The sequence below is a fragment of the Globicephala melas genome, chromosome 2 (genome assembly GCF_963455315.2).
Source record: "Globicephala melas chromosome 2, mGloMel1.2, whole genome shotgun sequence".
NCBI classification, from domain to species: domain Eukaryota; kingdom Metazoa; phylum Chordata; class Mammalia; order Artiodactyla; family Delphinidae; genus Globicephala; species Globicephala melas.
The window spans coordinates 86,274,683-86,292,569 of record NC_083315.2 but is presented as its reverse complement, the minus strand read 5'-3'; the positions used below and the strand labels follow the sequence as shown (position 1 = coordinate 86,292,569).

The 17,887-nt window shown below is 38.9% G+C and overlaps 1 protein-coding gene and 1 long non-coding RNA gene across 7 annotated transcripts in view; one reads left to right on the top strand and one right to left on the bottom strand.

Annotated features, from left to right (window-relative positions):
- LOC115845151 (uncharacterized) overlaps nt 1-17,887 on the bottom strand; it is a 136,156-nt gene that overhangs the window by 74,242 nt on the left and 44,027 nt on the right. The gene's annotated exons all lie outside the window — the stretch shown is intronic.
- The window catches only part of SLC12A1 (solute carrier family 12 member 1), a 104,422-nt gene that overhangs the window by 71,053 nt on the left and 15,482 nt on the right, over nt 1-17,887 (top strand). The window contains exons 18-20 of the mRNA XM_060294283.1: nt 2,866-3,006; nt 5,511-5,617; nt 9,059-9,141. Coding sequence (XP_060150266.1) covers nt 2,866-3,006; nt 5,511-5,617; nt 9,059-9,141 — 331 coding nt within the window. The remainder of the gene's footprint in view (nt 1-2,865; nt 3,007-5,510; nt 5,618-9,058; nt 9,142-17,887) is intronic.

The following is a 17,887-nucleotide window of genomic DNA, read 5'->3' as shown; positions in this document are numbered from 1 at the left end:
ACATACAAAAATTTTACAGCTTCTTTGTTCAAATCCTGAATTAATTTATATACACATATTTTGGATCCTAACTGAGCTAATCTCTATAATATTTTAATTGGGTGGTTAAATTCATTTTTGTGACTATGACGTATTTGAATGTTGAATAATTATATTCCAGTGTGTCTTCCCTTTCTGTTAGTTTGCTTTTTCCATACTACATTTGTATTGTAGCCTTGCCTCACATTAATAAGTGTGCTACAAGGATATTATAATTGCTTTTAGCCAAGAGAGATTCTACGTGAAATATTTTTATGACTTCTCAATATGGCAAATTTAGGCATTAAAGTAAATCTCTCTGTCACAATTAATGTTTAATTTGGATTTTTGTAATATTAATAGATATATATTAGACTATATTTATTGAAATAAATGCCAGTTTTCCCAGGGGTTCAAAGTCATTGTGGTACAACTCAATATACTCATAGTCTGATACCTTTCCTAGCTGTTGGTTATTCTTCTATGTCATGGTTGTTGTTACCATTCGGCTTCGTTGAATAAAATATTTCTTCTTTCCTTTGCAGTTGATGGTGTCTAGGATGACCAAGAAGGACTAGTGGTTGAAATGCACTGACAGTTAGAACCCTGAGCAAAATTTGATCTATAATGACATGTTTCCTCAGGCTAGGTCTTCTGGTTTAATAACTATCCTTCCTATGCCTTTACCTTCTCCATCTTCATTGGAGATTCTTATTTTTTAACTGTAATGTAAGTTATCCAAACTGTTTTGATATGTTGGTAAGTTCTAGAAAATGTTCTGGTAAAAATAAGTACAAAAGGGTTTCCCTGGTGGCGCAGTGGTTGAGAGTCCACCTGCCGATGCAGGGGACACGGGTTCGTGCCCCGGTCCGGGAAGATCCCACATGCCACGGAGCAACTAGGCCCGTGAGCCATGGCCGCTGAGCCTGCGCGTCCGGAGCATGTGCTCCGCAACGGGAGAGGCCACAACAGTGAGAGGGCCACGTACCGCAAAAAAAAAAGTACAAAGAAGAATCTGACCCAATTTAAACAGAATGTTAAAATGGAAGTGACCCCAGAGAATACTAGTGTTGTATAATAGACATATAATATGTGCCACAAATGTAATTTAAAATTTTCTAGTAGCCAATTAAAAAAAGTAAAAACAGGTAAATGCAATGCATCCAGAGTATTATCATTTCAATATACAATCAGTATAAAAGTATTAATGAGATATTTCACATTCTTTTTTCATACTAAGGCTTCAAAGCCCAGTGTATGTTTTACATTTCCAGTGCCTCTCTGTATGGACTAGCCACACTTCAGATGCTCACTATCAACATGCACATAAGGGCTAATCATACTGGACAGTGATGGCCTAGATAATTTTCTTATTGTTATAAATGTAGAGCCCACATTGAGAGAAAACAAATGGCATACCCAGGGTATCAGCTAGACGTGCCAAGAGCCAGATCTAAACCCTACACTCTAGCTCCCAGTTGAGCACTCTTTCAGCTCTGTTGTAGAACAGACACAGTGGTGGAATAAGGTCTGGGACTTCAACAAGATTGTGAACACTCTTTCATTATAATAAAAATCAACTTTGGATGAGCACTTACTATATTCCAGACATCATACTAGGTAGTTTATCATGACTGCTTGAGATGACCTTGCAGGATAGCTATTTGATCCCTGTTTCCAGAATAACTTATCAAAGCTCAGACATCATTAACTACCTCCAAAGTGGCCAAACTTAGAAGCCAGTTCTGTCTGACCACAAAACCTGGTATCTTTTTCATACACACCACTCTCCAGTCCAAGACCCTCTAAGACTACAACTCCAAGCATGATCTGAGGACGAGCAGCACCTGTGGCATCTGGGAGTCTGTTAGAAATGCAGAATCTTAAGCCCCATTCCAGCCCTGCTCACTGCCTTTCACCAAGATCTGAGATGGTTAGTAAGAAATCTAAGACAATTCAGTAGAATACCAAATCTCTCTATGAATTGAAAGAACTTCCCAGGAAAATAGTACATTTGTACCTTTGTCAGGCACATGGTAGATAATCAGAAATACCTTTGGGATTGATTTGAACAGCGCTAGCTTGGACATTTAAGGAAGAAGAAACAGGAACAGAAATTTTAATTAAAATGAGTTTCCAGAGCTCAAATCTTGAAATTATAAAATGCTTCATCTACCGCTGCAACACCTGCCTCCTTCTCTCTTAATCTGTTCTTCCTATGCCATAGGTATGTGAATTTCTAATCCCACCAACTTCATTGAGTAGTGGGAAATGTTAATTCGAACAGGAGTATGTCAACATTACACAGGGAAAAGTGGTACAAAGGCGTCTTCACCATACACGAAAAGCAATGAATGGGCCTAACAGAATTGTCAAGATGTGGTAGTTCCTGCCAGGATTTGCAGCTCACCATATTTTGGCTCCCAAGAGTGCTGTCGCATTTCTTGAAACTGGGCTCTAGCTGAGATTTCCTTGGTGTTCCTAAATGTGGCTCTTGCTTTTGAGTCGAAGGTTGATTGTGAATTTATCCTGAACTTCTTCAATCACATTTTCAGTATTTTTCTCACGTGCCATGATGCCCTCAGCTCTTTCTTTTGACATGAGGCAGTTAATTAAGTAGGTGCTAATACATCTAGACATTCTGCATGGAAACTGGAAACTGTGAGCAACCCAGGTCCTCTCCAGAAGGTTGAATTTCTGTGAGTCCTGTTTAGTGAGGTGTTTCCCCCTCTTTCCCATTTCTTAAGTCAATGGGGGCATTGCTGGCTATTTTTGTCCTTTAGAAAACAACAGCAGCGTGATGTATAATAGCAGGGCTTCTAACCAATATTTGATTGTGTCATGCAGGGACCGCGCAAGCTGTGTGTTAAAGAGATGAACAGCGGCATGGCAAAAAAGCAGGCCTGGCTTATAAAAAACAAAATCAAGGCTTTTTATGCAGCAGTGGCAGCATATTGTTTCAGGGATGGTGTCCGAAGTCTCCTTCAGGTAAGGCTGGCACTGAGGGAATGAGTACAGAGGCAAAAGACAATTAGCACTCCGTTTTAATGAAGTTCCCAAATGGAATGGCTCCAGTTGGGCAGACTAGCATCAGAGATCAATGCAGATGGTGAAGGAATTCATTTTGAATTCCTGGGGATAGGCAAAGCTAAAACAGAAGCAGAGAGGTTCTATTACAATGAACTATGAGTGATTCACTGGAAATGGAAAATGAGGTTGCCTTTGGCCAACAGCATATATTCTGTCCCCATACTTATTGAAATGCAAATTTGTTCTGATCGTTGACATTCAAGATCCTATTAAAACTTCAAACTATTTTTACATCTCACACTGAATATAGCAATGCTCAAGTCAGGCATTCTTTTCCTTTTTTCTTTTGCAAATGGTGCGAGGGCAGCTGCAAGACTGGACTAAATAAATTCCTGGTGATCCCAGGCATAAAATCTCCCTTTCCTCCTAAATTATTTCCAGAATGTTAAATAAAATGTAATAATATCTGTGGTTCAACACTAAAGCCCACAGTCCTTCCATCTTTTCTCCCTTATTCTTCCCTTTTTTCCTCACCTTCTATAATAAATATATAGAGTCCTTCCCTAGTTCTGATTTTCATAATTTAGAATGCCAGGGAATCCTAAAACAATCCAAGAGAAACTCAGAATTATAGGGCTTGGTTTTCTAATAATTTGGGCTTTAGTATCGTTGGAAAAACCTGATTCTACATATACTAAATGATGTATTTAGCTTTTAGAATTGCCACCTACAGGAGTGTCAAAATTCAGGATTGCTTCCAAGTAACTCTGATGGCTTATACAGGCAAGAAAGAAAACATGTTGATTAAATTGTAATATTTTGGAGAGTAAGAGTATTTGATGCATTTCTGTCCGCAGAGAAACCATTTCTGAAAGATCCAGTACCCCCATGAGTCTCTTTTCATCTGTTTTTAATTTGATAAACCACAGAAATAGGTGTCATTGCAAGATGCTGATTTTTCTTTCAGTAGTGAGTTACTTTTCAGTAGCTCTTTGGTTAAATACGTTGGGAAGGTTACACATTTAATGTAAAATTATCATGTAAGATTAGTAAAATAATAAATTTCAACTAGGAATGAGAGGACAGACACAAAATAAGAAGAGGGAGTGAAAGGACGTTGGTATGGAAAACAATTCGTATGCTAATCCAGAAGAAATTGTAAAAAATTTCGACAGTGCATAAAGCTTGTTCACCTGAAATTCTTCAAAGAAAAATGGTGGAGCACAGAGGGGTCATGACAAAAAGGGCAGGACAGAGTGGCATTAAAGGGAAGCAACGACAACTACAGCATTTTGAATAAAGAAATTATGGCATGAATGACCACATTCCCAAACTGTAGTCATGGAAAAGACTATATCTATACTGCCGTGCACCTGCCAGGGGCCAGATGACAGCTCTAAGAGGAGCTGTTCTGCTACCTGTACATTTCTAAGGGCAATACACCAAATGTGGTGGAGGCAAAGTTTATTTCAGGAACCCTCCATCAATGCCGATCTCTTTCCACTTGCTACTGTCCCCTCTAAAATACCCCCCTCTGATCATTTGTTTCACTCTTAACATAACCCAGAATATCCTTCCTTCACTTCCACTGCTCTCCTTACCTTTACTTGTCAATATCTAACCAACCTGCAAGATCCAAAACAAATGCCACCTCTCCCATGAAACCATTCATGAATCCTTAGCTGGACTTCAAATTTTCTTCCTTTATGCTTCCATATGATTTCCTACTGCATTTGCACTTGAATTATAATTATTATATATCTCATCACCTCAACCTTATTCTAAGCTCCTTCAGGCCCAAGAATATGCCTCACTACTCTCTCACAGCACCTAACACAGGACTGTGCAATTAATAGGTGTTCAGTAATATTGCCGGATTAAATTTAATTAACTGGAAGCCGTACTCTGTCATCTAATGGGGGGAATGAAACTTCTGATATGGAAGATGGCTATTCATGTTACTGTCATGTAAGAGATTTAGGTTCTGGAAACATAGTTCAGTTATTCTTCAATAAATAATGTAAGTAGAAGTTCCAGCGATCCTTCTATATAAGAATTTTCCAAACATGCATTTTATTGCTAATGACATTATGGATATAGCAGGTGGAAATGAGCTTTGAACCACTAAGTTACAACACGCATACCAACAGATAAGCCGATCCTCACTTGACTTTAAATTATTGAACCATTTTAATGAGTGTATCAGAAGAAATGCAAATGACTGCTAATTTAGAAAAGCTTCATTTCTGTCATCTAAAATCCATTTATGGCTGAGATGATTTAGAACTAATCTTTCTATTTTATGCTTGAGTACAGGCATGAAGGACATGCACTAAAATGTAATCTAATCTTCAGAATCTTCAGAACATTACATCAGTGCTCTTTTGGACATTATTTTTCACTTGCAGTGGTAGTTTCCTGGCCTGGTAAGGATTGCCCATGTGTTTATCTCCTCTGTTTAGGCCTCAGGCTTAGGAAGAATGAAACCAAACACTCTGGTGATTGGATATAAAAAAAACTGGAGGAAGGCTCCCCTGACAGAGATTGAAAACTACGTGGGAATCATACAGTAAGTGATGGCTTTCAAGACGTGCTCTTGCTTATAAAGCACTAACCAGGGCAGTACATAACTGACACTGTTGTACAGAATAAATTGCCTGAGAAGAAGACATTCCCCTGGTACTCTGAATTCTTTACCAAAGTGAGAAAACACTGCCAATATAATAGAACTTGAGGGGATCAACGGAATTCAAAGTTTAAACTAATGATCCCAATGCTACGCGACCTCCAAAAGTATATAAATACACAAAGTATTACCTGGCTTGGTTCCTTCTTTTGAGTAAGAGAAAACAAATTCTACACATACAGAGAAGCTCAGGGTGTCCTCAGTGACCATTCTAGAAAATTGAGCCTTTCTTCCAGGCCTGAACATACTTAACCAGCTTTGTCTCAAGGGGGTCAATGTTAGCTACCCCTAACAGCCATCTTTTGTGTCAACAGCTCTGAAAATGGAAGATTTCCTCTGTCTGGGTTCTGACTTCGCTCTGATTTCATACCACAGGGCGGAGAACGTGCTGAGAGGTCTGGCTGCACTTAAAAGTCCATAATACACAGGAAAAAAATCCTCATCCCTGCAAAGCAAGCATATACACAGTGCTCCTTATACTAGGATCTGTCCTCCGGCCCCTGCTAGAATGAGCATCACATTTACCATTATTTGGGGGAGATTTAGGGAACATAACAAAAGTATTCTAATATTAGTCCTATCAAAAAGAAGCATAAGAAAATAATTTTCATCTTCTGAAATTATATGCATTACTGACCAAACAAACATTCACTTAACAGTCCTCTTAACCTGGGGAACCCATGTATTAAATGTATCCTCCTGAATTGTGTTCCCTAAACATATAAAGGCTGGATGCCACGTGCTGCTATCTGGCTCCTGCTGGTGCTCTAAGTTCAGTAGGTTAAGGCTAAACCAGGTGATCAGGGACAGCATTTTGCCAGGCTTAGCAAACAGCATTTTGATATATTTTAAATCACAGTCAGTTGCTGACTAGACATTCTTAGAAATGGATTAGATCCACACTCTGTCATCCAGATTCTTCAGTAAAATGTTGTCCTCACCTTTGGGAACAAAAAAGGGTGGAGCAAATAGGAAGAAATATGTGAATCTTCAGTCAAAGAGTCCATCAGTTGATACAAAATTATTTGAGTTCGTCTTCCAAACTCCCTACCATCCAAAACATTCTAAAAATTCAAAGGACCAAAATAATCAAACCCAGTAATACCAAGCTGAGGAGACTTCTGGCTTTTGTACCAAATTAATGATTGGTCTTCTTGGTAATAAAGTTCAGTGTTAAGGTGGCTCAAATTTGTAATAGTATAAAACTTAGCTGGTTTGGTGAAGTTAAATGACTTTATTATGACAGCACTGGGGTCAATACAGAAGGAAGACAATCAGACATCCATGTTGTATTTCCCTTTCTAACTTTTTCGTTCTGTTCTGTTTTATGATGTAAAGCACAGTATTAGTATTAACGTAAAGGGGTATCACTACAATAGTACAATATTTTACCATTTTTCTTTAGTAGATTTTAAATTTCTGTAATATTCTTAAGTATGGTTTAATTTTAATTAAAATAATTTTAATGACTTAAAACAACACAAATTGTTAGCTTACAAATACATAGGTTGAAAGTCTGAGACTCAGAAAGAGAAAGACAAATACCATATGATATCACCTATATGTGGAATCTAAAATATGATACAAATGAATGTATTTACAAAACAGACAGACTCATGGACTTAGAAAACAAACTTAGGTTTACCAAAGGGGAAAGGGGGTGAGGGAGGGATAAATTAGGAGTTTGGTACTAGTGGATACAGACTACTATTTATAAAATAGATAAACAACAAGGTCCCGCTGGATAGCACAGGGAACTATATTCAATATCCTCTAATAAACCATAATGGAAAAGAATATGAAAAAGAATATATATATATATATATATATATATATATATATAAAACTGAATCACTTTGCTGTACACACCAGAAACAAATAAAGCATCGTAAATCAACTATACTTCAATTTTAAAAAAAAGCTCAGACACTAACTTCCTGAGCTGGAATCAAGGTGTGGGCTGAGCTGTTTTCCCTTCTGGAGGCTCTAGGAGAGAGTTCCTGGGCTTGCCTTTTCTAGGTTCTAGAGGCTGCCCACTGCTCACGGCCCCTGCCTCTATCTGCAAAGCTCTTGACGGGTCAAGTCCTTCTCACACCACATTATTCTGACCTCCTCTTCTGCCTCCCAATTTCACTTTTAAGGACCCTTGTGATTACACTGGGCCCATCCACATTATCCAGGATAGTCTCCCCATCTCATGGTCCCTAACCTAATCGCACCTGCAAAGTCCTTTTTGCCATGTAAAGTAACATATTCATAGGTTCCAGGGATTAGAATGTGGATGCCTTTGGGGATCCACAATTATTCTGCCTAATGCAGAACCCAGATATTTTTTGTGGAACACACTGTCTATTTTTTATAATCAAGGACACCTCAAACAAGATTTATCCAAAATTTACCTTGTGGCACTTTTGCTAGAATGGATCTATTTTTTTAAGTGAAGTTCACTTACGGTTCAAATTTTGAATGGATATTCATATTATACTGAACTTATATCACTATTTGAAAATTCAGGTCTACTTTGGCTAGAGACTTGTTTGCATATTGTGAGGCAATCACAAACTGCACCGTTTCTGGGAAAGGACAACCGAACGGAAAGTTTCCTTGGGCTTCGTTCAATCCATAAACGATTGAACAAAGGAACTCCCAAGGAGAATATTTCAAATGAACTCAAAGTACTAATCAGTTTGCCCAATATTTAAGGGCAAAGAAAAAATGTTCTGCGAGAACACAGTTAAAAGAGCAAGGCTTTCTTTCCTCCTAGATAATCTAATTCCATTGGGTTGGGTTTAGAGAAGGCACAACTGCCAATTTCAACAGGATAGAGTTGCCATGAAAAAGTGTTGCTTTAAATGGTCTCTCCAAAGTCAATGATAATAGTTCCCTAGAGGGACTGGAGACATTTTAAACTGGGAACTTGATGTCCAAAACGTTGTAGGATTCCTCCTCAATGGGTAAGAGGTTTGACTGATAAATTTCAAAGGCTCTGTGCAGCCTTGAAACTTCTGTACTAAATATTTCAGCAATTGTTTTGTTTACGGTAGAAAAGAATCAAGTATTTTAAATAATCAAAATTCTAATCTTAATCAAAATTCTAGTTGACAGTATTGTTTGAATAAGAGTTAGTTACCTTTACTCAAAATACATTTTTAAAAGACATCGAGGGAAAACAAACAGAAAAGGCTATCAGCTCCTGGCTATGTTTGAAGGTGAATTTTTGGAGTTTAATTACATTAAAATCCTAGAAGCAAGTTCAGTATTAGTCCAAATCTTGAGGATTAAAGGAGTCATTTAAATCACTAACCATTTTGCTTCCACTTGCAGTGATGCGTTTGATTTTGAGATTGGTGTTGTCATAGTCAGAATCAGCCAAGGGTTTGACATCTCCCAGGTTCTTCAGGTGCAAGGTATGTATTTTCTTTATTCAACCAATAGGCATTCATTGAGCACCTACTCCCTGCCTGGCATTGTTCTAGGTTCTGGGGATAGCACAGTACCCAATACAGACAAAACCCCCAACAGTGCAGCTCACGTTCTTGTGCTGACACGAGGTGTGTACACTTTCCCCGTGTTTTCCTCATTGCTAATGCAAGTGGCCTTTGTCCTGCTAACCAAAAATACAGAATAATTCAGGGCAGATATCAATTATTCTTCTCGTCACAAAACCACAAAGCTAGTATCACTAAAAATAAATACCTTTGGTAAAATAAACTGCCAAATTGATTTTTGCAAGATGTTTCAGAAAATGAAGATTGTTTCCTCAGAAAACCATGTATTTTGCTTTTAAGAGTCTATGATCTGGTTTGTAGCTAACATGGAAATGAGCCTGAATGTATCATGCTGTGAATCACCAATCTAAGTCAGAGGCAGAAACGCTAATTCAGTTTAGGGATTCTGCTTTTTTCCCTGTAGAGGATTCCATATATTACTTGTTTAGTCTTAGAGTTTAAACACATCCTCTTGTGTATGGAGTGAAGGACACACCTAAAGAGTCGCTAAAATATTAAGATAGACCTCTAATCCATTACTTATCTCTTTAGCTAAACTTCACAATAGAGTCCACTGACAACATGACACTAAAACAGAAGGTACCTCTTGTGTACCAGGCATGGTGTATATGTCAGTGCTGGGTAGACTAAGACTAATAAGAGTCTGTAATCTCAAGACACTCACAGCCCCATGATGAAAATGGGTGTACTGTTAGTGTGATAATAGGGTATTATGGGAAAGAGAAAAGTGGCACTTAACTCCAAAAGGCTTCCTGGAGGAAATTACCTTTGATTTTAGATCTAGTGTATGAGAAGGAGTTAACCAGGCAATGTTGGGAGAGAGAAAAATGAGAGTTTGAGCAACAGCATTCCTGGCAAAGAGGACAGCATTAGCAAAGATGTGAAGACACAGGAATATGGAGGTGGGGTATATGGGCAACCGAAAGCAGATTTGTGTAACTGAAGTGAAAAGTATGGGGCTTCCCTGGTGGCGCAGTGGTTAAGAATCCGCCTGCCAATGCAGGGGACACGGGTTCCAGCCCTGGTCCGGGAAGCCCCCTTAAAAAAAAAAAAGTATGAAGCAGACAACAGTGAAATATGAAGCTGCTGATATAAGATCCTGATTTTAAAAGGCTCATTTGTCATATTAAAAATTGTGGGCCATATTCTACAGACAATGAGGAACTGCTGAAGAGATTTAAGTGAGGGAATAATATGGTGAAATTTGAGTTTTAGAGCTCATACTCTTTCAGTTACAAGAGGTACGGACGTGAAGAGGACTAGAATAGAGACAGAAACACAAATCAAAAAGATTTTTGTAATAATCAAAGCCAGAGAAGGTGACAGCCTGGACTAGAGCAGCCTCTCTCAGGGGATGGAGAAAAAAAGACAGAGTACGTTGGAGGTACAAAGAGCAGCATTTTAGGTTTGATAGGATGTGTGGGATATGGGAGAGGGAGGAGTGAAAAAACATCCTTTGGCTGACAATGAACGGTGGTGCTACCAATGGAAATGGGAAACACAAGAGGAAGAGCAGGTTTAATGAAGAGATGTCTGGTTCAGTTTTAAACAAGGTCCTGTGGGAAATCCTACCAGAACTGTCCAATAGGCATTTAGACAGTCCTGGTCTTGAAGGAGAAATCTGAGCTGGAGATGTCGATTTAGATGTTTTGGGTCAAACTGTGTCCTCCAGGATTCGTATGTTGTGGTCCTAACCTCAGAATGTGACTGCATTTAGAGACAGGGCCTTTAAAGAAGTAAGTAAGGTAAAATGAGATCAGTAGGTTTGGTCCTAATCCCATATGAATGGAGTCCTTATGAAAAGAGGAGATAGGACACAGACAAGCACAGAGGAAAGATCATGTGAAGACAAAGGGAGAAGATGGCCATCTACAAACCAAGGAGAGAGGCCTCAGAATGAAACCAACCCTGCCAACACCTTGACATTGGACTTCTAGTCTCCAGAACTGCAAGAAAATAAATTTCGGTTGTGTTCTGTCCAGTCTATGGTATGTGTTATGACAGCCCCACCAAAATTAATACAAGAGACATCATAATTAAGGTGAAAATTGAAACTGTGACACTGGAAAATATAACCCCAAAAGTGTGTATAGTCAAGAGCCCCAAGGCACAGGAAAAGGGTCCCCAAGGAGGAGCAGGGAAGGAGTGGCCAGAAAAGTAAAGGAACCAGGAGTCTGTGTTGTCACGGAAGTCTTGGGAGCAGAGTGCTCAGAATGACAAGAATCATCAGCACTGTCAAATACAGCAAAAAATACCAGTAAAAGTGCAAATGAAATATAGTTGACATGGCACAGATAATCTTAGAACAATTTCTGTAGAGCAGTGTTGATAGAATCCCGAATGCAGTAGGTTTAGGAGAGAATATGCGATGATGAGGCAGAGAATGTGGATGTGGCCCACCATATGAGAAGTCTGGAAGTTAAGGAGAGGAATGAGGTCGAGGAGGGTTACTACAGGAAGACCTATAGACCTTAGAATGGGAGAAAGGCTTGTTTCCAGGCTGAAAAAGATGGGCTCAAGAGAGTAGGAGAGATTGAAGATGAGGGTAAAGAAAGATGACTATGGAGTAAGATCCTGGAGGAACAGGAAGAATTCAGGGAAGGGCATGAATGAAAGAGTTGGCCTAACACAGAAGAAAAATGCTTCATCTTCTAAAATTAGAGTAAAGAGGGGAGGATTGATGAAGAGGTATGTGGATTTGTAAGAGTGGTAAATTGAGGAAGATCATGCACAATAGTCTCAGTTCTATGTAGTTGGAGCAATTTTGCTAGCTGTCTGCTTTTTCTCTAGCGACAGTTGGTCTCCAGGGTAAAGGGTACCAGGGTTTTGCCGGATAGGTTCACAGAAAGGAAAAGCCTGCAAGAGATTTGAGAGTGCAGGTGCCTAATGGGTTCAGATTCTATTTGGGCATTTCACGATTGTCTCCATCCTAACAGAAGGGAACATGAGTGAATTAGGTGAATTTTTTGATGCAACAATTCTTTTCTTGCAAGGGAAGAGAAGAAAGAAGAAGAAATTAGAAATCAAGCACTGGTAAACGATGGAGAACCACTATCTGATATGTATACTCTGTGATTTTGTATGAAGAGCTTTAAAAAATAAAACTGAGAGTAGAATCCATCCTATGCAAAACTGCAATATAAAGGTTATCTTTGGTGCCTTTGGCCTTCCTTTTTTATGCCCCTTTTCTTTTTCATGGACCCTTCATATCTCCAGGTCAGATATACTAATTCTACATGGTGTTCATGATTCATTTATATTCCTTCCTAGTAGAACTTAATACATTGTAGCAACAGTAGCTCAAATTTTTGAGCACTTATTATGTGCCATGTGTTATGCTTCATGTTCACATGTAACAGTTATCATCCCAACTACCCCATAAGGAAAATACATTGTCCCCATTTTACAGCTAATAAAATTGAGGCTTCCCTAAGATTCACAGTGCTAGTAATTAGTAGAGCTAATATTAAAACCTATGTCTGTTTGAAGCCTCTATTCTACCTTGCTAAAAGGAGAGCTAGAGAGGAAATGACTTACATAATGAGAAGCACTGGTAAAATCCGAGATGGAAATGGAACAAGGCTATTCCTTCAAAAATGCAGCATACAGGCTGCCTGACTGTGGTAAGACAGACATGATGTTGAGGACAATCACAAGAACCTAATATGAAGAGACCTGTTCTGTTAACCTTCTACATTTTACTTTAATTTTTCGGCCTTTTGTGCTACACTGTTTTTCCATCTAAAAAAATGAGAATGCAAAATACAATTTGTATTAAATTATACATTTGCATTTGTTTTGTATGTTGATCTCTTCAAGCTGACAGATGTGATGTAGCTCCCACCCCTCGCTGCTCCATCTGCCAAAATGCACTGTCAATTTAGTTCTATAAAGCAATACAGCAAGCAAATCCTGTAAGTTTCTGAAAGAATCCTGGCAGTGAACTGCATCCCCTTCTAATTTCCCAAGGGATGTATCTAATTTATATCAACTTTGATGTTTGAAATATTTTTGCTTCTTAGTCAAGAAAGGGAAAATGCAGTAGGATGCTAATAAAATAATTATAAGTACCAATTATCTAGAGTAAATGAAAAAACAGCGTTACACAAATACATGAACATGCAGAAAAACAACAGCATAATGATAGAAATTAACTTTACCCCACATTTCCATGCATTGTTTTGAAGTTACGTAATTTATGACACAACCCTCATGTTAGATTTTGAATTGGAAGAAATAAGCTTGCATTTCATTGTATTATGCTGTAATACAGGGCTTAATAAGAGCCTGATAAATCTTAAGTATTGCATTATAATATGTTAATGATAATCATCATAGCTTCTCCAAAACAGACACCACAGTGTCATCACAGATTATAATTTAAAGGAAATATTAGCAATTCAGAGTGCCCATATACTGTAGTTAATAAAGCAGTGAATAGAAATCAACTTTATAGGTAATTTACCAGCTAATGACAATTATTTCTATACTGTGTCTCAGGCTTATGTGAGAATAACTTTTTATGTAAATAAGATTGATGCTCATAGCATTATTACTTGTATAGTGCAGCAACTCATCCAGTACTGATGGCTGATAGTTTCTCTTAAGAAATCAATTTATCGCCTGACAACAGAAAAAAAATGCAGTATTTCATATTGTTCACTTCCCACGGGTATTTAGCAAGTTTGCCAACTACAACATAGAGTCCAAATTGTACTGGTAAGAAATAACGTGATGAAACATGGTTCACAATACACTGCAGTCAAGTGTTCCATGTAAGTACTGCACGATTTATGACCATCTCAGAGCACGAGGGTTCTGCTGTGTCTGATAGAGTGGCTTAGCAAAATAAAGACAGATGGCAGTGTAGTAAATAATTACTTGATTGGAAGGCAACCACTGCAGGATTCCTTCCTGCCTTCAATTCAACTAGGCTTCACCTGGGGTACAGCACATTGATTCATGTGAGCATTTACAGCTTTGAGCTGATTGATCAAGAAAGAATCATAATTTCATAATTAATAAAGAAAAAGGATGCTGTGAAGTTGGAGGATATGCGATTCCTCAGTGGGTTTCCTTGCTCTCTCTTTTGCTGTCAGATATCTGACTATTCTCTATCTTTCAGATTCAGACTGCACTGCAATGTGTAGACTCCTGCCTATTTCTAAAAGACATTGCTAAACAAAGAAAAAAAGAAAGACTGGAAATAGACCATTCGAGGCAATCTTGACAACTAAACTGAATTTCAAAATAGTCACTCCAGTTGGTTACCATGCAATCAGTTTATAAAGGACTAGAAAATAAACTACTGTTCAAGTGGTTTTGGCATTTGCATGAGGATACACCTCGGGATTCACTCTTTGTTTTTCCTATGAGAACTGTTTTGGGGAACGTATGACGACTCAGAAACTCACTCTCAACTGATAGATCCTAAAAGTCTAAGCTTTTCCTTCCATCATTAGAACCTCTGGGATCCTCTTAATCTTGGCATGAGAGAAGGGCAGGCTTTTATTCTCTCTCCCTAGCTATGTGGCTTTGTAAATGTGATATAATATGAAACTAATATGCAAGATTCAGAGTCCCACCAGATGCCCAGGTGGTGGCCCTTTCCAGGGTAAGGAGCCCTTTCCTTCCTGCTCATTCTTCGGATTAATCCCACCTGTCCTACCTTCTGTCCCATTCCAGCCTGGTTTGTACCATCAGCTGCTATCGGCCCCTCTTTTTATAACTCTGTATATAGCATTAACTCTACTTCTTTCAAACATTGTCTTTTGTACCAACCCCCCTTACATACACACATACTGTACACACTCCCACCCCTGACAAGAGTTCACATGTTTTTCTTCCTTTACAGAGATAATGCTGTCAAATGTTTTGAACTGTACTGAACAGAATTGAGCTGTTCTTTTATTTCAACAAACTATTCTTGAGTGATTATGGCGGTGAGCACTAGCAAGGCAGGGGCACAACTAAGAATGTGAGAGGGAGTCTGGGAAGCCTAAGCATGGGTTTTGGAATCAGACAGGCCTGGGTTCAAACTCAGCTATCCAAATGGGAATAATTACAGTACCTACCTCACAGATTTGTTGCTTGGATGAAAGGATATGATGGCTGCAAAGTATTTGGAATTGTACTTCCCACAAAATAAACTTTCAGTAAATGGTGGTAATGAAATATGACATAAGCTACCCTCCAGGAGTTTGCAGACTAGTGGGGTTATAATAGACATGTATCTTAAAACTCTATTCTATGTCACATAGTTATAGTTAGTGGAATAAAGGTTGAGGAAGAATATTATGGAAATATGGAGTATTACAGAAATTTCTCTGACAGAAATTTGAGGATGGTTTTTTCAAAAAATGCATAGTGGGTATTTTTTCAATAGACAGATATTGGCAGTCAGAGCATATCACTGATGAACGACGGTAGAAGGATGAACACTAGAATTGGAAACAGAAGACCTGAGTCACTAGCTATGCAACCTTGGACAAATCGCTTGAATAGTGTGAACCCAAGTTTCCTTCACAGCAAAATGGGGAGAATGAGGAGAATGCTACTAGCTCTGCCTGCATCCCAGTATTGGTGCTGGGATGAAATAAAATGCTATTGGAAAGGGCACTGTGAATCCTGAACATCACAGTGTATGGTGGTGGTGGTGGAAACAGTAAAGAAATGAGTAGTTTTCAGTCAGCCTCGTGGAAATCAGTTTACGTCTATCTATTCCTACTCCCTTGCTTTATCTCTCCTGTGATTAATGGTACACTTTTGCAAGTCAGCTAGCCAGTACTTCAGTTGAAAGAAATGTTTGGACAAAGTCTACTGGTGATTTTGCATGCAAACAGAGGCAAACAGTAGGCCAGATAGATTAATTCAGGAGAACAGATAATCAAAATGTCACTTCTACCTAGCACTGAAAAGAGAAAAGCAGGGAGTGCACAGAAGGAGGCCTTAGATCATCTACAAAGTGAATAATTAAGAATTAACTTTAATAAGAATTTGCAAAATCACTGTGAGTGGTCATACCACTGTGTGGATCTGAAAATCCAAGATGTCCAAGCAGGCAGATTTTAGCCTTTAGAATTGACTCTGTCACCCTCTGTCTCTGTCGTCTCTGAGGGAACTGCTGAATCTGACTCATTCACACAAAGTCTAGTTTTGTCTCTCAGGCCTGGGATTTTGCAGTTTGCTCTGTCCAGGATAGGCTTTGTATATACCTTTGAGCAAATTATTGGAGCAGCTCCCAGTTCACTCAGCCAGCTGAATCCTTACAAAGGAGGATTTATTTACTTTTCCTCCTTTGTCCAAATTAGAGGACAAAGAACATGGCAAGTAGTGGCTAATCACAGGGTATGCTGGAGCCTGCTAAAAGAAGAAAAGTAAAAGAACCCCCTCCCCAGTGTAACCCTTGCAGTTGCCCCCAAAGCAGCTCACAAATTACGTGCCTTCCAGATGACTCCAAAGAACAGGTTACCCCATAGCTGACCCCTGCAACAACCCACAGAATGGGTAATAGCTAGAGACCCATCACCCAGGACAATGATGCTGCTTTTCTGGGGCAGCCTGTCCTATGTACCCATATCCTTAGAGTCTTCTCTTTAAAATGACAATTTTGAGGGGACCATAGTTTTGGGGAATTAACTTGGCATTACACCATGTGCCTGAGTGTTTAGGTTCATCTGAGGATAAAGAGTCGGAGGTTAATAAAAACAACCCTGAAATAATAGCAATAAGCCAACAGCAGAAGGTCTCCATAGAGGAGAGCATACAGAACTTGGAGTCAAGCAGACTTCTTGCACTGGAACCCTGTTATTTACTGGGTGACATCAGACAAATTATTTAAACTTTCTGAGCCTCAGTTTCTTCATCTACAAAATGAGGATAATAATAGTAACTTTCTCAGAGTTGTTTGGGAATGAATAATATGCAGCACAGTCCCTGGCACCCAAGAGTGTACAATAAATATTAAATTCTAAAATAACTCCCAGCCTTCTCAAAATACTTGATTTGCTTTGCATGACTAAGCCGATTTCCAGAAGTTGCATCAATACACTGCCTATAGAAATGCACTCATTGCTTTGTTCTCTAAGGAGCAACAAAGCACTGTTCAGGAGCTGTTTATTCTTTTTACAAAGCTAGGAGGGTGGGAAAGGCAAAAGGCTACAGTTTTCCATTTCACAGATAGGAAATCAGAGGCATAGGAAAAGTAAATGACTTGCCCAATGTCACACAAAGCCAGGAGCAGAGCTGTAATTGGTTATGACCCCCAGTGCAATGCAGCTTGTGTTCACCTTTTGAAAGTCAGGGGTAAGCAACTCCTGTCTAAGCTTTAATACCATCTATCTGATTTCTTAGATTTTTCTATAGCTGCTTGCTGGTCTTGAGAACCTTTGAAGCTTTGGGGAAATCACATGGGTGATTTGACCTTAAGTCTCATGCCACCGGCAAAAGATTAATTGCTAGCACCTGGAAAGGGGCCAGACAATTCTGTGTAGCTGAATAACAGCACCATCTAGGGATGTGACTGTCCTGACAGATTTAGTTAGTACAAAATTGATAAATCTAGAGTTTGTATAGCTTCACTTCCCAGATAGACAAGGCAACAGGCTCCGAGGGTTGACATTTACAGTAGCCCTACCAGTGTTTC